Source organism: Cryptomeria japonica, chromosome 2 (genome assembly GCF_030272615.1).
Source record: "Cryptomeria japonica chromosome 2, Sugi_1.0, whole genome shotgun sequence".
Taxonomy (NCBI): domain Eukaryota; kingdom Viridiplantae; phylum Streptophyta; class Pinopsida; order Cupressales; family Cupressaceae; genus Cryptomeria; species Cryptomeria japonica.
Window position 1 is genome coordinate 283,384,541 of NC_081406.1, and position 16,180 is coordinate 283,400,720.

A 16,180-nucleotide genomic window follows, 5' to 3' on the forward strand; every position below is an offset into this window, starting at 1 on the left:
TCCAAATCCACAGAGTCCAAGAAACTCAATACTTCAAGGATTTTCATTTCTCGTACTATGACAAGTTAATTTTGAAAGTCAAAATGCTCATATTCCCTCCTTAAATCAAGAGCCATGCACACCGTTCCTTGAAATTTAATTTCTTTAAAAAAGAAAATTTTTAAAATTGAAAAAGGTGAAAATTTATTCAAAAAAATACCAACAGTACAAGGCAAGGGCAGACAGCCCGCACAAAGAGACAAACAAACCAAAAAATGACCCGTGGAAACTCACCAAAAATAACCACCTCCCCTAGTCATCTTCAATTAACTTAGCCAAAAAGCAAGAATAATTTGGAGAGAGGAGCTCCCAATCTTCAACATTCCACCTCCTCAGGTTCTCCATGGCCCATTTAGCCAAACAATTTGCAACTTTATTCCATTCACAAGGAAAATGACTGAAAGAGATATACTCCAAGGATGAGCATAAATTCAATTTTTTCCTAATCACCCTGGCTAACTGCCAATTAGCATCCTCAAGCTGATGAGTATTCAACATGTCAATCACATTCTGTGAGTCAGACTCATAGGCAATCTTTTTCCAACCAAGAGCACATCCTTTTTCAAGCGCATGGAGAATAACCACAGCCTCCATGAGGTTATTAGAGTGAACCCCCTTAAAAGAAGAGAAAAAGAACACCACCCTACCATCACTACTCCTGCCAACCCCGCCAATTCCAGCAAGACTCAGATTTCCTTTAGAAGATCCGTTCGTATTACTTTTTAGGACTCCTGCAGGGGGATGAATCCATCTCCCCTCTTTTTGAACTTTCATCTTGGCCTTCCTTGGTCTCGTACCCACCAAAAAAGTTCAAGCCATTGTCAATAAGAATTAGTTTCCTAACAATACCCATGTCGGCTGCATCCACCAAAACTGATAGATCACAATTAGCAACAATAGTTTCTTCAATTTTACTAGCAATCTTATGCCACAAAAGAACACTTTCCGAAGCCACCCCCTGAAAGATCCTTTGATTCTTCTCAAGCCACAAATTCTAGATGATGAACGAGGGGCCAATAGCTCAAGCAATCTGAAGAAAAGGTGTCTGAGTAGGAGGTCTACCCACACTGTCCCAAAACTCCACCAGAGAGGTGGCATGAACACAAGTGTGGTTCTAGATCCCCCACCAGAAATGCCAAATCTCTCTTGAATAGGGGCACTGAAAGAATAGATGAGAAACACTCTCAACATTGTTTTTACACAAGGTATAGATCGAAGGCCCCTGAAACAAAATCCACGTTTACAGAGATTATCCTAGGTTAAACATTTATTTTGGGCCACCAACCAGAGGAAAAAATTGCAATTTGGCCAAGAGAATCTATTCCAGACATGTTTCCACCAGGTAATACCCTCTCTACCATACATTTTTCTATCCAACTCTAGGTACCCTAAAGCAACTGAAAATATGCCCTTCGGATTAGGACCCCAAGCGAAAGTGTTGCTCAAATCTCCTAGCAAGAATTCCAGCAAGCTCGTAGTGATTCTCCTCAGAGCCACCTACTGGCCATTCCTAAGGATCTTTCCAACAATAAATATTCATCTAACCCTAATATTTTACCTTCTTAAAGTCCCGAACCTTACACCATCTAGCATCAACAAAGAGGTCGCAAAGAGGTCGAAGGTGAGGAAACTAGGACATAATCGGAGGATTCCCATCCCATGAGTCATACCAAAATAAGGCTTTAGTGCCCCTATTACATAACCAGAAGAGACCATCCTTGATAAGCTTAGCCCCTCTCTTGAGAGTGTCACATATCATGGATCCCTTCCCCACAAGAGGATATCTAAGCAAATAACTACCACAAACTCCTCACAAGTACTTATGCGTCAAGATTCTTGCACATCCCTAATCCTAACAAGTGCACCATCTCCAGTATAACTTAGCAAATAAGACTTGATTATTCATTGTCGCAAGACGGAGCCCTAAGCCACCTTCTTGTTTAGGTCTACACATTGATTCCCACTTAACCAAACTCCACTTAGCTGATAGAAAATTACGAGACCATAGAAATTGGCAAGACAGAGCATCAAATTCCTTAACAAAACTAGAAGGGGCAACCTGTACAAAAAATTTGTACAGAGGAAGGGCCTATACAACTGATTTCAAAAGAGTTACCCTGCCAATAGAAGCGAGCCATCAAAATGTCCAATGGCCAACTTTCTTTAGAAACTTCTCCAGAATTTCCTACCACATTTCCTTTCTTTGAGGTCCCAAGCCAAGGGGAACCCCTAGATAAACCAAAGGGAGGGATCCTATTTGAAATCTGAAAATGTGAGCAATCCTACTTTGGATGAGCCAAGGAGTATTAAAAAAGAAGATGGATGACTTGTCTTCATTAATTCTTTGACCTGAAGCTGCCAAATAAATATCCAAAGTTCTTCTGAAATTAATTGCTTCATTAATCCTATCCAATCCCATTAAAGTGATATCATCCACAAATTGGAGGTGTGAAGATGGAGGCAAATTATCACCCCATCTCCAACCTTGAATCAAACCTTGTTGAACCCAAGTCAATGAATCTACCAAGACCTTTAGCCATGATAATAGACAGATACGTGGAGAGAGGATCACCTTGGCGAAGGCCCCTTGAAGCACTAAATAGCTTAGAAGGTTCTCCATTAATGAGCACTGAAAAAGAGGTAGAGGATACAAAACTCATGAGCCAGTTGACCCATTCACTAGAAAATCTAAAAGCTAACAAGACCTTTTGTAAAAAGGCCCATTTCACACTGTCATAGGCTTTAGCCATATCCAACTTAATAAACATGGCCTTATCCTTAGATATTTCCATAGAATGAATGGCCTCCGCAACCATCACAATCCCATCCATAATTTGTCTCCTTGCAACAAATCCCCCCTGCTACTCAGAAATGAGGTTCTTGAGGCAACATTTGAGACGTTCTGCAACAAGTTTGGTAATAATTTTATAAGTCACATTGCAAAGGGCAATGGGTCTAAATTGATCCAACTTGCTTGCCCCCTCTTTTTTGGGGATAAGGGCGAGAAAGTAGCATTCAAAGCTAGCAACATCTATTTATTTTCATGAGATTCATGGACAACCTCGAGAAGATCTAGCTTGATTATCTCCCAAAATTCCTGAAAAAATTCAATGGGGAATCCATCAAGGCCTGGAGATTTCCCTTTCTTCATATGAAAACACATCATCTTCTAATTCTTGGAGGTCAATTGGTCAAATGAGAAACTCATCCATCTCTTGTGAGACTAGCTGGGGGATGCAATCTAAAATTATAGCCTCCTCCTCCCAAGTTGGGGGAGAATCCTCTATATACAAGGCAGTGAAGTATCGCAAAACCTCTTGGGCAATATCCACTTTTGAAGATAAGCGGGCACCAACTGAAGACTCAAGGGATGAAATTAAATTGTTATTTATGCGAGCCTTCACAAAATTATGAAAGAAGGTCGTATTCCTATCCCCCTCCCAAAGCCAATCAATCCAGGACTTCTACTTCCATAAAATCTCTTCATGGAGATCCCACTCTTCTAAATCCTTAATGGCTAAGGATTCTATTTTACTCGATTCCAAATCCATGCCTTGGTCCCGAATCAAACGAGAGATGCCATCAAGACAAGCCTAAGCTGCCATTTTGTTAGCCTAAAGGTTACCAAACCCCCACATATTCCATCTCTTAAGCTTATATTTCACAAACTGCAATCTCTTGACAAAAGAATACATGGCTCTACCATGCACCGATTTCCCTTGGTACCACCAGATTGACACTAAGTCTTGAAGAGAGGAATACCCGAGCCACATCAACTAGAACTTAAAGGAGGGGTTCCTAACAGAAGTAAAGGTACCCGCTGAGAGCTTAATTGGCCAGTGGTCAGAGCCTCTCCAATCTAAAATTTCTGAGCTAGTAGTCCATCTATCACTAATCCAAAAAGAAGAAACCAAAAATCTATCAATCCTCTCTGAGATCACATCTTCTCCACATTTTCTATTGCTCCAAGTAAACGTACCATTATTTGGCTTCGCATAAATAACATTCAAAAACTCAATATTCATACTAAGAAGGTGGGCAAAAGGATCCAACCTAGTCACACCTCTTTTTCCCCCCAAACTGCAAAGAACATTGAAATCACCAACCATAATTTAAGGGAGGCAAGGCACCAAGGACCTAACATATCTAATATGCTCCTAGAGAAGAGACTTTCCTAAAATATCAGTAGGGGCATAGACATTAGTAAAAAGACCTACCTCGCCTGACTCCAAAATGGAAGCCACCAAAGATAAAGAGGACCGACAAGAGATCCACCAAATAGGAATAATCTTCCTCGAATCGCAAAAGCAGGACAAGCCACCCGAATTACCAGAAGCTCCAACACACTGGCATAATCCATGAGGCCAGATATCAGAAGCCTTATTAGCCATACCATCCACCAACAACTTTGTTTCCTGAATGAAAACCAAGTATGGACCATGAGCTTTAATCAAATCTCAAACAATCTTTTGTCTAGGGATGTTGTTCATACCCCTTACATTCCAAGAAAGAAGAATCATTTCAAGGGTTGAGAGAAATGGGAGTCAATGGTTTTCACTGACCCAGATTCCACCAAAGTATCCCCAATTAATTTCACCTTCTCCTGGTCTGACTTGCGGCCAATCCTCATGGGTTTCTCCCAAATCCCTTTTTTTTAAAGTTTTTGCTGCAAGCCCAAGGCCTAAGTGGCCTTGCAATTCTTCCCCAAGTCAGACTTCCCCAAAACTGGAGATGAACCCTAAGCACCCAAAGTGTCCCCATCCTTTTGTTTCAACTTCTCACCTTGTTCGGGAATAACTGGAGGTTGAGTATGCATATCTGAATCCATTAATCCATCGTGTTGATCATTTAATGTTAAGTCTTGACTATCCTTCCCCCCAACCACAGTGGCCCCATGCAACTGCTGTATAGAAGGCCATTTTGGGTCCTCACTCTCCTTACTACCCACAACAACATTCTCTGCTACCTGAACACACTGAGCTAGCTCCATAGGAATCCCTTCTTCTTGGATCAAGTTCTCCAGAACATCAAATCGGTTGAGACTCTCATATGTTTGTCTATCTTGTAGAGTCTGTTTTTGGCCCCTACCTCTATTGCGAGTCTTAACTAGAACAAAACCATCTCTATGTGCAGGCTCATCTGTCCTAAGAGCTTTTTCTTTATCCTCTTTAGGGGCAGATTTGGGAAGAGCATTAGAAGCCCCCGATGACTAATTAAAACAAGGGCATTTCCTCTGTAAATGCCCATACTCATGACAAACTCTGCACCTAAAGGGTAGAGTTTCATAATCCAACTGTTGGATCCAATACAAATTTCAATTGAATCAGGCAATGGATTATTTAGATCAACTTCAACACAAATGCGTGCATAGGAAATTACCTTGCAATCTTGAGTTTGAGAAGCAAACCCAACTGGTTTACCCAATAGAAGCGCATTAGAGTGAAGAATATCACTTTTCCAAAACTCAAGCGGAAGCTGAGGAAGACAAACCGAGATAGTGACCCTTGATGGAAGCTCCTTAGCTAAGTTAAATCTCAAATGCCAAGGTTTGATAAAAAAGCCCGATTTTATTAAAGAAATACGAAGTCCCTTCAGAAGCCTTGTTTTGATCTGACATGCACGAGAAGACAACTATAAAATAATTATTAGCCGCAACAAGGATCTCCATTTCACCTTCCGGGTTCCAAACCCTTCTTGCCCAAGACTCCAAGACATGTAAAGAGAGGCGAAGCCCGATAAATTTGCAGATGAGAGCATGCTTGCACCAATACTCCTCCGACGAAATCGATTCAAGTTGAATCCTCAAAACATGACGGTTTATGCACCTCTCAAGACACCCATTCATCGTCTTAGAATTTGTTGTCCTTTTAGAAGAATCACCCACCGAGGATGTACGCAAATACTCAAAACCTCTTGCATGCACACCTATCTCCTTTGCATGCATCCTAGAACCACTTGCATGCACACCAGGAGGTAGATCAGAAGCAGCCAAGGTCGCAGGAATCATCTCAACTTGAGAATCAGGTGGAAACTCCATGCCGAGAAACAAAAAGATAGGCAATTTCCTGTCATTGATGAAATCTAAGATTCACCAAAGTACTAAAACCCTACCCTATGCTTAGCAGAAGATCCCACCACAAAGGAGGAAGCCAGAATCCACACTGAAAGCCGAATCCTAAAGGAAAGAAAAAATAAGCCAAGCCTTCGGAACCAGCCAAGGAGGAGGCACAAAGGGCTCCTACAGCCCCATGCACCTCCCAATACCCACACCGCCGAGTCAAAACCCCACCTCGCACGTAGAAGCTAAATAGGAAAGGATCGCCGCTAGGGTTCCCCCTAGCAGACGATCAGAACACAGAGGCAACACCGCCGCTCATCCTCCAAACTGCCAGAAAACCCAAATTTTCCATCTCTCTTAAAATAATATTTATTACATACTTATGCAATCACATAACCAACTATTATTTACATAGGCTACGCGTGTTTAGTTTGTTGGGTGTACTTAATTAATCGAGGCTAATTAAAAAAGGTTACATTTATCCTTTACATTTTTTTAGTGAACCTATCTAATCTTACACCAACTTAGGATTTTTTCTTTAGGTTTATACCTTCATTTAATTTTAGGGTTACAAACCTAAATTTTATAATTAGTATATTATTTTAAAATCTTATTAAGGCTTGTGTTATTATTCATTAGCATTTCATTCACAAACCTTCCTTTTAAGGATTTCTATCTTTAGTTTTGCCCACTTTGCCCACCCTCAAATACTTAGTATTTTATTTTCAAATATGATATATCACTACTTTGTCTAATTTTTAAAACAAAAAGTAACTTGATATACACTAGCTACATATTTGTATTACCTTATTTTAGTTTTTAGTCAACATGCCACTTGATATCCTAATCTTCCCTTAAGAATGAATGCTTGTTTAAAGCCTAATATGGCTACCAATTCTAACAACAATGAAATATTTTTTAATGCCTCATGTTGACAACCACTTAGAGAGTCAACAAGACTAAGATCATAAGGCACACTTTACTAAGAAAGATCTCTCATTTACTAGAAAGCACTGATTAACACATTTACTCAAACCAAATCTCCTCATTTGCTGGTAATTATCATTTATAAAATATTATAAGGGTATCCATTTGAAATGAATATTTAAATCATGATCTTGTCTCTTTAATACATTCTTATAATGGTGTACACTCGCATGTATCTTCATGTTTTGATCTTTGACTAAGCGCACTTGCCACTTCAATAGTTGCTATTGTTTACCTTGTGTAGATTTTACCACTAGAATTCCTCCTACCTTTCTTGTTGGCTTTTTCCCACACTATGTTTTCCATCTTGCTTGCATTCCCTCCACCATGCCTACGTCTAGTGCTTCTATTCCTTATACTATTATATTCACATACCATATTTCCACTCACATTGCCACTAGTGTCATATGCTCCACCCATGTATCCCATATCATACTTCCTTACCAACATGTAGTCCATAGCAACCATATGTCTTACCCATTAACCAAAAATTGTTATAATATCATCCATCGGTCCATAGTTATGTTTTCACTCGTTATTTCACAAAACACTCTCTTGATTTTATTGTTTTGTACACTACTCATGTTTCTACATTGATTTGACGCATTGTCCCTTATTTTTATTGATTTATTATTATGAAAAAGAAAGATTTGATATTTTGAAAGGATTGAATATTAATAAGGGAATGTGGTTCTAAGAGTCATGCATATAAGTAAATATATATTCATAATGGTGTTCTATCTTCATTTCTAGGATAAGAAATTATATAATGATGACCTAATAGTTTACAGCCTACATTTCTGTGTACTTACACTTTCCTAAATGATATTCTTTTAAGTCATATCAAATATTGATTACTTGTAAATATAAATAAAAAAATCTTTAAAAATATAATATATTATCAAATCATTACACCTTTCTCAAACAACTTTATAATATATTTTTCCAATAAAAAAATAATATCTAATACTCTGAAACTCTATTCCAACCATTAAACCCTTACCCAACTACTAATCCCTCTTCCCTACTGAAAACACATCAACAAAAATAAACCAAATTTTTTAATTCTAAGCTAAGAACAGACAAATCCTCCACACTTTTTGTAAACCTGAATCTTCGCAAGACATTACACTACACTGCAAGGCTGCACACTCATGTTTATTATAGTTGTCTGACATTAAAGCATTGATGGGCTGAAGGTGAAGTCCACTCCACCTGCAAGTATTTTTGTCCCAGCAAAATCCTCTACCTACACATACAATTATCATATCAATTCTAAGTTCAATGGTGCAAGTTTAGGCAACCTTTTGCTTGAATTAGCATGCAAGTTGCAACAGATCTTTTTGCAGTTGAAAAGTTAGTCACTTTATATTGATGCATTATGGTGTTGATGGTTGGATGTCACATAACTAAAATTTTGACTTCTCATCGATGAAGACTGTTTTTGAATTTGTTTGATGTGATGGTACAGTGAATAGACCGTAAATGATCCTTATCGATGAGAAGTCATAACTTCAGTATAGCATCTAGCCATTGATGCCATGGTACATCCAGATGGCTGGATAGCCATTTCCATGTGAAACCTTGTGAAAATCAGAAATACATGGAAATAAATCTAGGCCTTATGTGGTGGCATTCCATTATTATTGTACACTTATAACAGTTCCAGGGAAAACCAACCTTCATAACCCTAGTAAAAACAAGGCACATGGATCACATGTTCTGTTATCTTACACTGAGACACAAGAACATTCAAGAATGGAGGGAGTAATATATGCTGTATAGCTATGATTTAGTTTATCTTACTCATTCGGCATTTATGTTCACAGAAAATAAAAGTGGAAATCAATAAATGATTTAAGCACTTACCAAAACAATGTGCCGTTTTCTTAACAAATTCCTGAATATTTCTTTAGCCTAATCTTCTCTTAGCATTTTCCAATTCCCTGATGACTGAATTTCAACTTTAAATAGTTGATGTTAAACGAGATGGAGACAAATATTATTATTTAGTGTACAATAAATACACTACAATTTGTATTTGACAGAAGCAAATTCATTGGTAATTTCATAAAAGAAGCAACCTATTTTTTAAAGCTTTCCCTGTCCCACATTTCTGACAGTAGCATATGGAGATTTAACTTCAACTTTCAATATTTAGTCATAAATGAGATGCAAACAAATAGATTGACTCGTACAACAAATTTATTGCATATTTGCAGAGACAATATTAGGGTAAACATCACATGAGATTGTACCTTCAAACTCTTACAGTCAATACACAATTGACTTAACTGAGTTGAAACTTGAATCTAAGTCACTCCTAATGTGTACTTCAAGAAAATTTCAGGCTGGTTGAGTTAAGCCTGCCAAAGGATGTTTAATGATTATATTAGAACCAAAAAAGCTTGAGCAAAACAGCCCCATTCTGTTCAGAGACCAAACCAACATCTCATTGAAATGTAAATATAAGATAAAAAATGAAAACTAAAATATTCATTTTATGATGAATTCATTTGTTTCTTCATTGGAGTTGAATATTATTCATTTCACATCTTTTAACACTAAATTTTGTTTCTTTAGGTCCAAATGTACTCTCCAATGTTGCTGAATGATGTTCTTCCACCCAACTTTCTCGACAGCATCTGAGTACTAGTGTGTTAACCACTTCAGAACGATTCGGTGGAATGACAGTATAGCCTCATGATAAGCATTTATACCCAACAATCTTCCAGGTAATAAAAATATCATTTGCAGCTGTCATTGCCTTCGAAACAGATAGTGTCAAATGTCATTACAGTTCATTAAAAACATAAGATTTTCACAAACAATGATTCTATGAAAAAAAAGCTTTTTGAATTATATTTGGTGATCCATATCATGATGAAAAAAGATGTAATCATGGAATGTGATCTGGAATGTCAATGCGAAATCTCCTACACAAATTTCCGAAAAGCCTTCTTTTCTTAAATACAGTTCATACTAAAGAGATTGTGGATCAAGCTAATTAGTGGCACATAGAAAAGATCTTTCTGCTAATGAAAATTGTTTAAGTGGCACCCCTTAAGCATGTCAAATTGTTTATGCTTTCACCCTACAAACACTAAATTTTGCAATATCTTTCTTTAGTTAATTAGTTCTCACAATTCAGAAGAAAACAAATAGAACCATCGGAGAACTCCACTGGTGGGCAGTAAAATTTAAGAAAGAAATCTCACCTACTTCACTGCTTCATTTATGTAATATAGATAACTAGAAGCAGACAATCATATAGAGGATGAAGAGAGGAAACAGGTGAACCTGAGATTATTTTGCAGTATCACAGTTGTAAGTATTAATGCAAATTTTGATATAGTCATTGTAATGGGAAATGGATAGACTTTTGCTCTAGCCTGCCACTTTGAAATTTTTTTTCAAATGAAGAACTTTCGGTGGCTTCACTTATTCCTCGCTTATTGGTCTAATGGGCTTTCAGGACCTAAACAATACAGGCTGAAAAGTCCGAATATTGCATAATTCTTAGTGTGGGCTGCAGGCAATTAGATGACTCTTATTTCATTAGATGCTATGCAAATACCCTTCAAACGTTTTTGAAACTTGCTTCTACTTAGTATTTACTGGTTTTCTTTGTCTACCTTTGTACAAAGTGTTTCAACAAGTATTTCATTGAGAACATGTGTGTCAAGGACCAATATGCTTTTACTTCCTCAAGTTCAAGTTCTTGAAGAATCCCACAATCTCTGTAATACAAGCTTCAGGGCACTTTGAGATTATCTTAGTAAAGTATCCCTTTGCTTTTTCATGCATCCTACTTCAACCAGGTCATGTATTACTCCATATAATGCAGTCTATTTGGCAGCATTAACAAACTCCCAAAATGAATTTTGTCAGAGAAATATATGACCTGCTTACTGTAATTAATAAACAAACAGTTGAGACAAAAAAACCTTTCATTAATAAGCAATAAATAACTTGAACAAGAAAAATATGACCTGGCTACTGCAATCAATATACCAGCCAAACCAGGCCAAACTATCCTTGAAAAATTGAGAGCTTTGCCGTTACATAATTACTGGTCAACAATACTTAATAGCTAAGATCAAAATTTGTACTACTATTTGTAAAACAGCAACAGGCATTAAGTTAAAAAAAAAGATATTGTACAATTTAAGGCCTCCTGCGCTAAAGCGAGAAAAAAATCTCATCTCTCCACCAAGGGAAATCTGGGTGTAAAATTGATCATACAATTCAAGCCTCTGTTTGGTACTTTCTCTCTCACACACACATGAACCAGATGCCTCATAAATAACTAATACATATCAGACCAGAAAACTGAATCAGACACAGGACAAGTTGCTTCTATCCTCTCTTTAGCTATGATCACAGCATTTCAGTCACTGGCATATCGTCTGCTACAATATTTCTTTATCTCCTCAGCACTTCTACCTGGAATTCGCCCAGCTATCAAAGCCCACCTGTTTCCATGTCCAATGAGATTAGTAAGACAATTAATCCACTTTAGGGCTTTTTTTATGCCCATAGAGCCCATAATTTCAAAAACATTAAGGATCCCAAAAGTACCTCTGGCCAAGTAGATTGTACAGCCTGGTTATAAGATCCTCTTCATCCTCTGAAAAATCCATCTTGCTGTCTGCATTGGTCTCTTCTGCATCCACTTCACTTTGTCAGCAGGTATATTCATGTGCTATCTATTCAATTTTAATCCAAACTTAAGGAGCCACATCATATTTGCTTGTCATGAAAAGAATAAAATTACCCAAAGCAGCATATTTTGGGATTCAGAAAGGGCTGAACACATATGGATTCATTCACTATCTATACTTGAGAGTCCAATGTTTTTTCCACAGAATAAGTATATACAAAGCAATTTTTAACCAATCCCTTTCAAAATCCTTGCATCATTATCCAAATCCCATAGCAGGGCATGCATTGCAGCCTTTTCATGAACAAAAAAACCCCAAAACGAATGATTTTACAGATTTGGAGGAACTAGGGATTTGATTGCATTTGCCAAGGACTGACTTTCTGAAACAGAACGCATATCAAGCCAATTCATATCCATACCCCATGAATCCAACTCTGTCATAAATCTATCAAGCCAAGTTTAAACCAAAATAGGTACCCACATCCTAATTCCACATTAGGACATGCATTCAAGCCATTGCATAAACAAAATACCCCCAAAAAACAAGAATTCAACATAAGTATCTTTGAAATTGAATGCCCGAGTCCCAAACAACAACTACAATCTTTACCTTGAGAGCTCACTGAAATATTGTCCTCTGACGAGGAACGATCAATGTCACTCATGACGCTGTTGAATCCTTCAACAATTAAGTTGGGATTTGTACTGAGAACAAGTATCCAATTTGGGAAGAAATGAAGAAGTCCTCGCAAGAGAAGGCGTCAAATCTGGGCAAAGGGATGGGTTTGTTGGTTGGGGTATTTTGCACTGCTACTTAATTATATAAGTAGGTAAGGTACGGTGCTCTATGTAGTTATAGGAATATCATTGAATTTGTGACATTGAGTTAGGAGAAGGAAGGAATGGTAGTTGTGGTTTGAGTGGTAGTTAAGCGTGGAACTGATCATGGCATTCAAAGGGCGTTAAGATGGTATGGTATTGAGCTGGGCCCAATACCTACATACCTTAAAACTAAAGCACAGACAGCCCCCACATGTTCTTCTGCTTAAAAAAAAAAAATCAGATCTTACAATAGTTTGTTACCGTACTGCCTACGTGGCAGGCATATGGGCATTTCCCACGTCAGCAAATTTATATATCTATTTTCCATCTTACATTTCAATTTCATTAAAAAGTTTCTCCTACCTTACTCGATATAGGTGACTGGTGTTAGGTACCAACAACCTATTAGGACATTATCTTTTTCTAAAGAAAACGATCATCCATTCCTTTTTAAGGAGTGCTACCCTCCACAAACATTCTTTTTAAAGGAGTGCCACTTGTGGCAATTATTTACCCTTTTCATTTTTGTAAATTTTTATTACCTATATTGCGCAGGCATAGGATTTTGATTGATCATCCATAATGTTAGTTATGGATTTTAAAAAGAAACTATAGTACTTAAGGTTTAAATTTGATGATTGTATTTAAGAAATCCTGGTATAAAATATAATTAAAATTTTAGTAAAATTATATAATCTAAAAGGGGAGAATTTTAAGAGATTGGTAAAGATTATATAAGATTATAATTAAATATATGTTTGATATTGTAATGTCGTAAAATTGCATCTTTTACAATTTTACATTACGTAACTCTTCACTTTGGTTATAATCAAGATAATTATGCATTTTAACCTTAACCCCAATCTAAAACATACCTTGCCACCTTGCATGCCTAATTCCTCGATTGTTAGGTCCAAATTGGGTTTGGACGTTTGTGTGTCGCGCTAGCATCCCATGAATATAGGCAACTATGTTAGCCATTGGGATGTTATACTTGTTGCATCTCGATAGTGCAATGCCTCTACCAACCTACATCAATATCGAGGGTCATTGGTTGTTGCTTAAACCATTTCATTGTACCTCCAAATCCACTTTTGAACATTCATTCAACACTCTTCTTGCTTGCTATCACTCTTTTGGCATTCTACAACACCATTCTTGCTTTCCTTTCATTCAAAGTACTTGGCATATTCCATTATCATTTACCATTGCTATTTTTTTTATATTGAACAATGTTTTTGAGATTTGAACTTAAGACCTTCCATGTAGGAGGCTTGCAGCTAACCGTTGCAGTGTGGAGTCATCCCCTTACTATTGCTATTGCCATAGTGACATCTCACTTTTACATTATTATTATTTGAAGGAAATCACTACTACTTTGGAGTTTCTCACTGCTTCCTTGCACCAGTAGGCTATCTAGCTTCTATGCTTGGGAGTTATAATTCTCTAGGGTTATTAAATATATATTGTCTTGATATTGTTAGTATATTGTTCTTCTATTTATTTATGTCTTTTTTATCCAATCTTGTCTAAGGATATCTGTGGACGTGGAAACACCAAAATGAGGGTTTGATTAAGGCAAACTCTTTTACAGACACTCATCAATTTTCCTTAGTCTCCCATGTGTAGGTACATGTGAAGAAATTGTATGAAAGGAGATCCTAGAGCTATTGAAGCATCTATCGATAATACTCTAAGTTTTTTCTTTGTTCTTTAACCATTTAGTTTCATCAAGTGTTTACAATTTAGTTGCTTTATATTTGTTGTGTAATTGTGCTTTCACAATCTTTAATGTCCAAAATGTTATATAGATCATTATGTAGATCTTTATATGGTAGCTCTTATTCTCTATACAAGATGCTAGCATGCCATGTTGTCATCCTTGACTTGTGCATTTGTCATGGATAGATAGTTCATCAAACTATCGAAGAGATATTTGTGTCCTATATTTTCAGTTTCTAAATTGTAGAGAGTTTAATTAATTTATATACTTGATTAAAACACATATTTAGTTTATTAGACAAACTCAAAAGTCGTAGTTATTTGTAGGTTTGTTTGAGTGGAGGGGTTGAGATTTCAATCCTTGAAGAGTTTGATTATCCTTCATAGTGATTCACTTTTCATGCTCTACATTTTGGTGAACTTGACGTGAACTCACCTTTTGCAAAAACCTTTCAATCTTTTCAAACAACATTCAAACTTTAAAACTTTTTGTTTCTCTTCTCTTCTCTCGTTTTCTTAAGTTGGCAGGACTACATGTTGTGGCACTCTTCTATGAGCTTTACAACCCAATCTATGACTTCTAGACACATAGAAGAAGCACAAGACCTAGCATACATGTAGACTGATATAGTCCCACTAGACCTAGTATGATGCTCTTTGGAAATATTAATCCTTTTGGCTCTTAGCCAGTCTTTGGGAGCTTTTCAACCTTAAATTCTCAACCTAATTCTTAGGAAAATTTCCCCCTTGAGTTTCTTGTTGTCGACCATGAATTTTCTCTTAAGGTGCCCTTTGATCAAATGCAATCCTTAGAGGAGAACTTCGGGGAATTCTAAGGCTTTCTTAATCATGAAAACTTAATGCCTCAAGCCACTCCTATAGTTCATAATTTAAGAGACTTGCCCATCTTATATCGTAAGGGCCTTGAGTCACTTCAGGTATCGACTCACATTGGTGAAGCCCATGTACCTTATTATGCATTTGTTTTGCCTCACCCTCAAGACACCCATTTAGATATCAATGGCCCTTAGTCGAATGCCCTAATTCTTGAGAAGTTAGTTCATATGGCTCATACAAATCCTATTGTCAATCCTTCATTTTTTGTTGGTAACACAAATATTGTATCAATGAATCTCATTGCTCCTAGAATTAATGCTTCTTATAATCCTTTGGGATATACAATTCCTACTTTTATGGTGTCCACAAATCTAACTTCTGTAGTTCATGTTTTCGCAGTCAGTGCAACCAAGGGTATTGTTCTTGCTGATGTGGATAATCTACCTCCAACTCCCCCACCACACAATCCTATTAAAAACTCCCTATTCTAGAATATGGGTCAAATGTAGTCTCATCTCACTAATCTAAAAAATGTTGCTACATAATCATCACTCATCCCCTATTATCATTGTAGTCCCCCTCATTTTGCATATCTTGATTGTGCCTATGCCCTTAGGGATCAAGATTTTGAAGTTCAAAAATTTCAATGGTAAGGGTGATCCATAGTTGCATGCTAGTTCTTTGTTGTAGTTTGTCATGATTTTCATCATCAAGACAATTTGTTAGCTAAACTATTCCCACGGTCCCTTAAGGAGACCATGTTAGAGTGGTTTTTCTTATTGCTTGATAATTCTATCTTCTCTTTTGATCACCTCATGAATCAATTTTTGCAAAGGTTTCAAGCAAAAAGTGGACCTAGGGTCACCATAGTTGATCTATCCAATGCAAGAAGTAACCAAATGAGAAGACAATTGATTTCATTGAATGTTACCAATTTATATCTTCTTTGATTCCCTACATGCTCCCTAACCATGACATTCAAATGATTTTCAAGGGAAGTTTGTAGCCAACATTAAGGGAATAAGATTCTTTGCTGAAATATCCTTCTT

At 37.0% G+C, this 16,180-nt stretch overlaps 2 protein-coding genes across 2 annotated transcripts; both read right to left on the bottom strand.

Moving 5' to 3' along the window:
* Positions 1-291: 291 nt before the first annotated feature.
* On the bottom strand, positions 292-813 carry LOC131859968 (uncharacterized). The gene has a single exon (XM_059214286.1). It carries the CDS (start codon positions 811-813, stop codon positions 292-294), a length of 522 nt encoding a protein of 173 aa, XP_059070269.1.
* Positions 814-11,016: 10,203 nt separating this feature from the next.
* LOC131054471 (transcription factor CPC) lies at positions 11,017-12,677 on the bottom strand. The gene is made up of 3 exons (XM_057989004.2): positions 12,361-12,677; positions 11,666-11,750; positions 11,017-11,559 (listed from the first exon to the last, which is right to left on the bottom strand). The coding sequence occupies exons 1-3, from the start codon at positions 12,413-12,415 to the stop codon at positions 11,475-11,477; spliced, it is 225 nt and encodes a 74-aa protein (XP_057844987.1). The 5' UTR covers positions 12,416-12,677; the 3' UTR covers positions 11,017-11,474.
* Between the last annotated feature and the right edge of the window lie 3,503 nt (positions 12,678-16,180).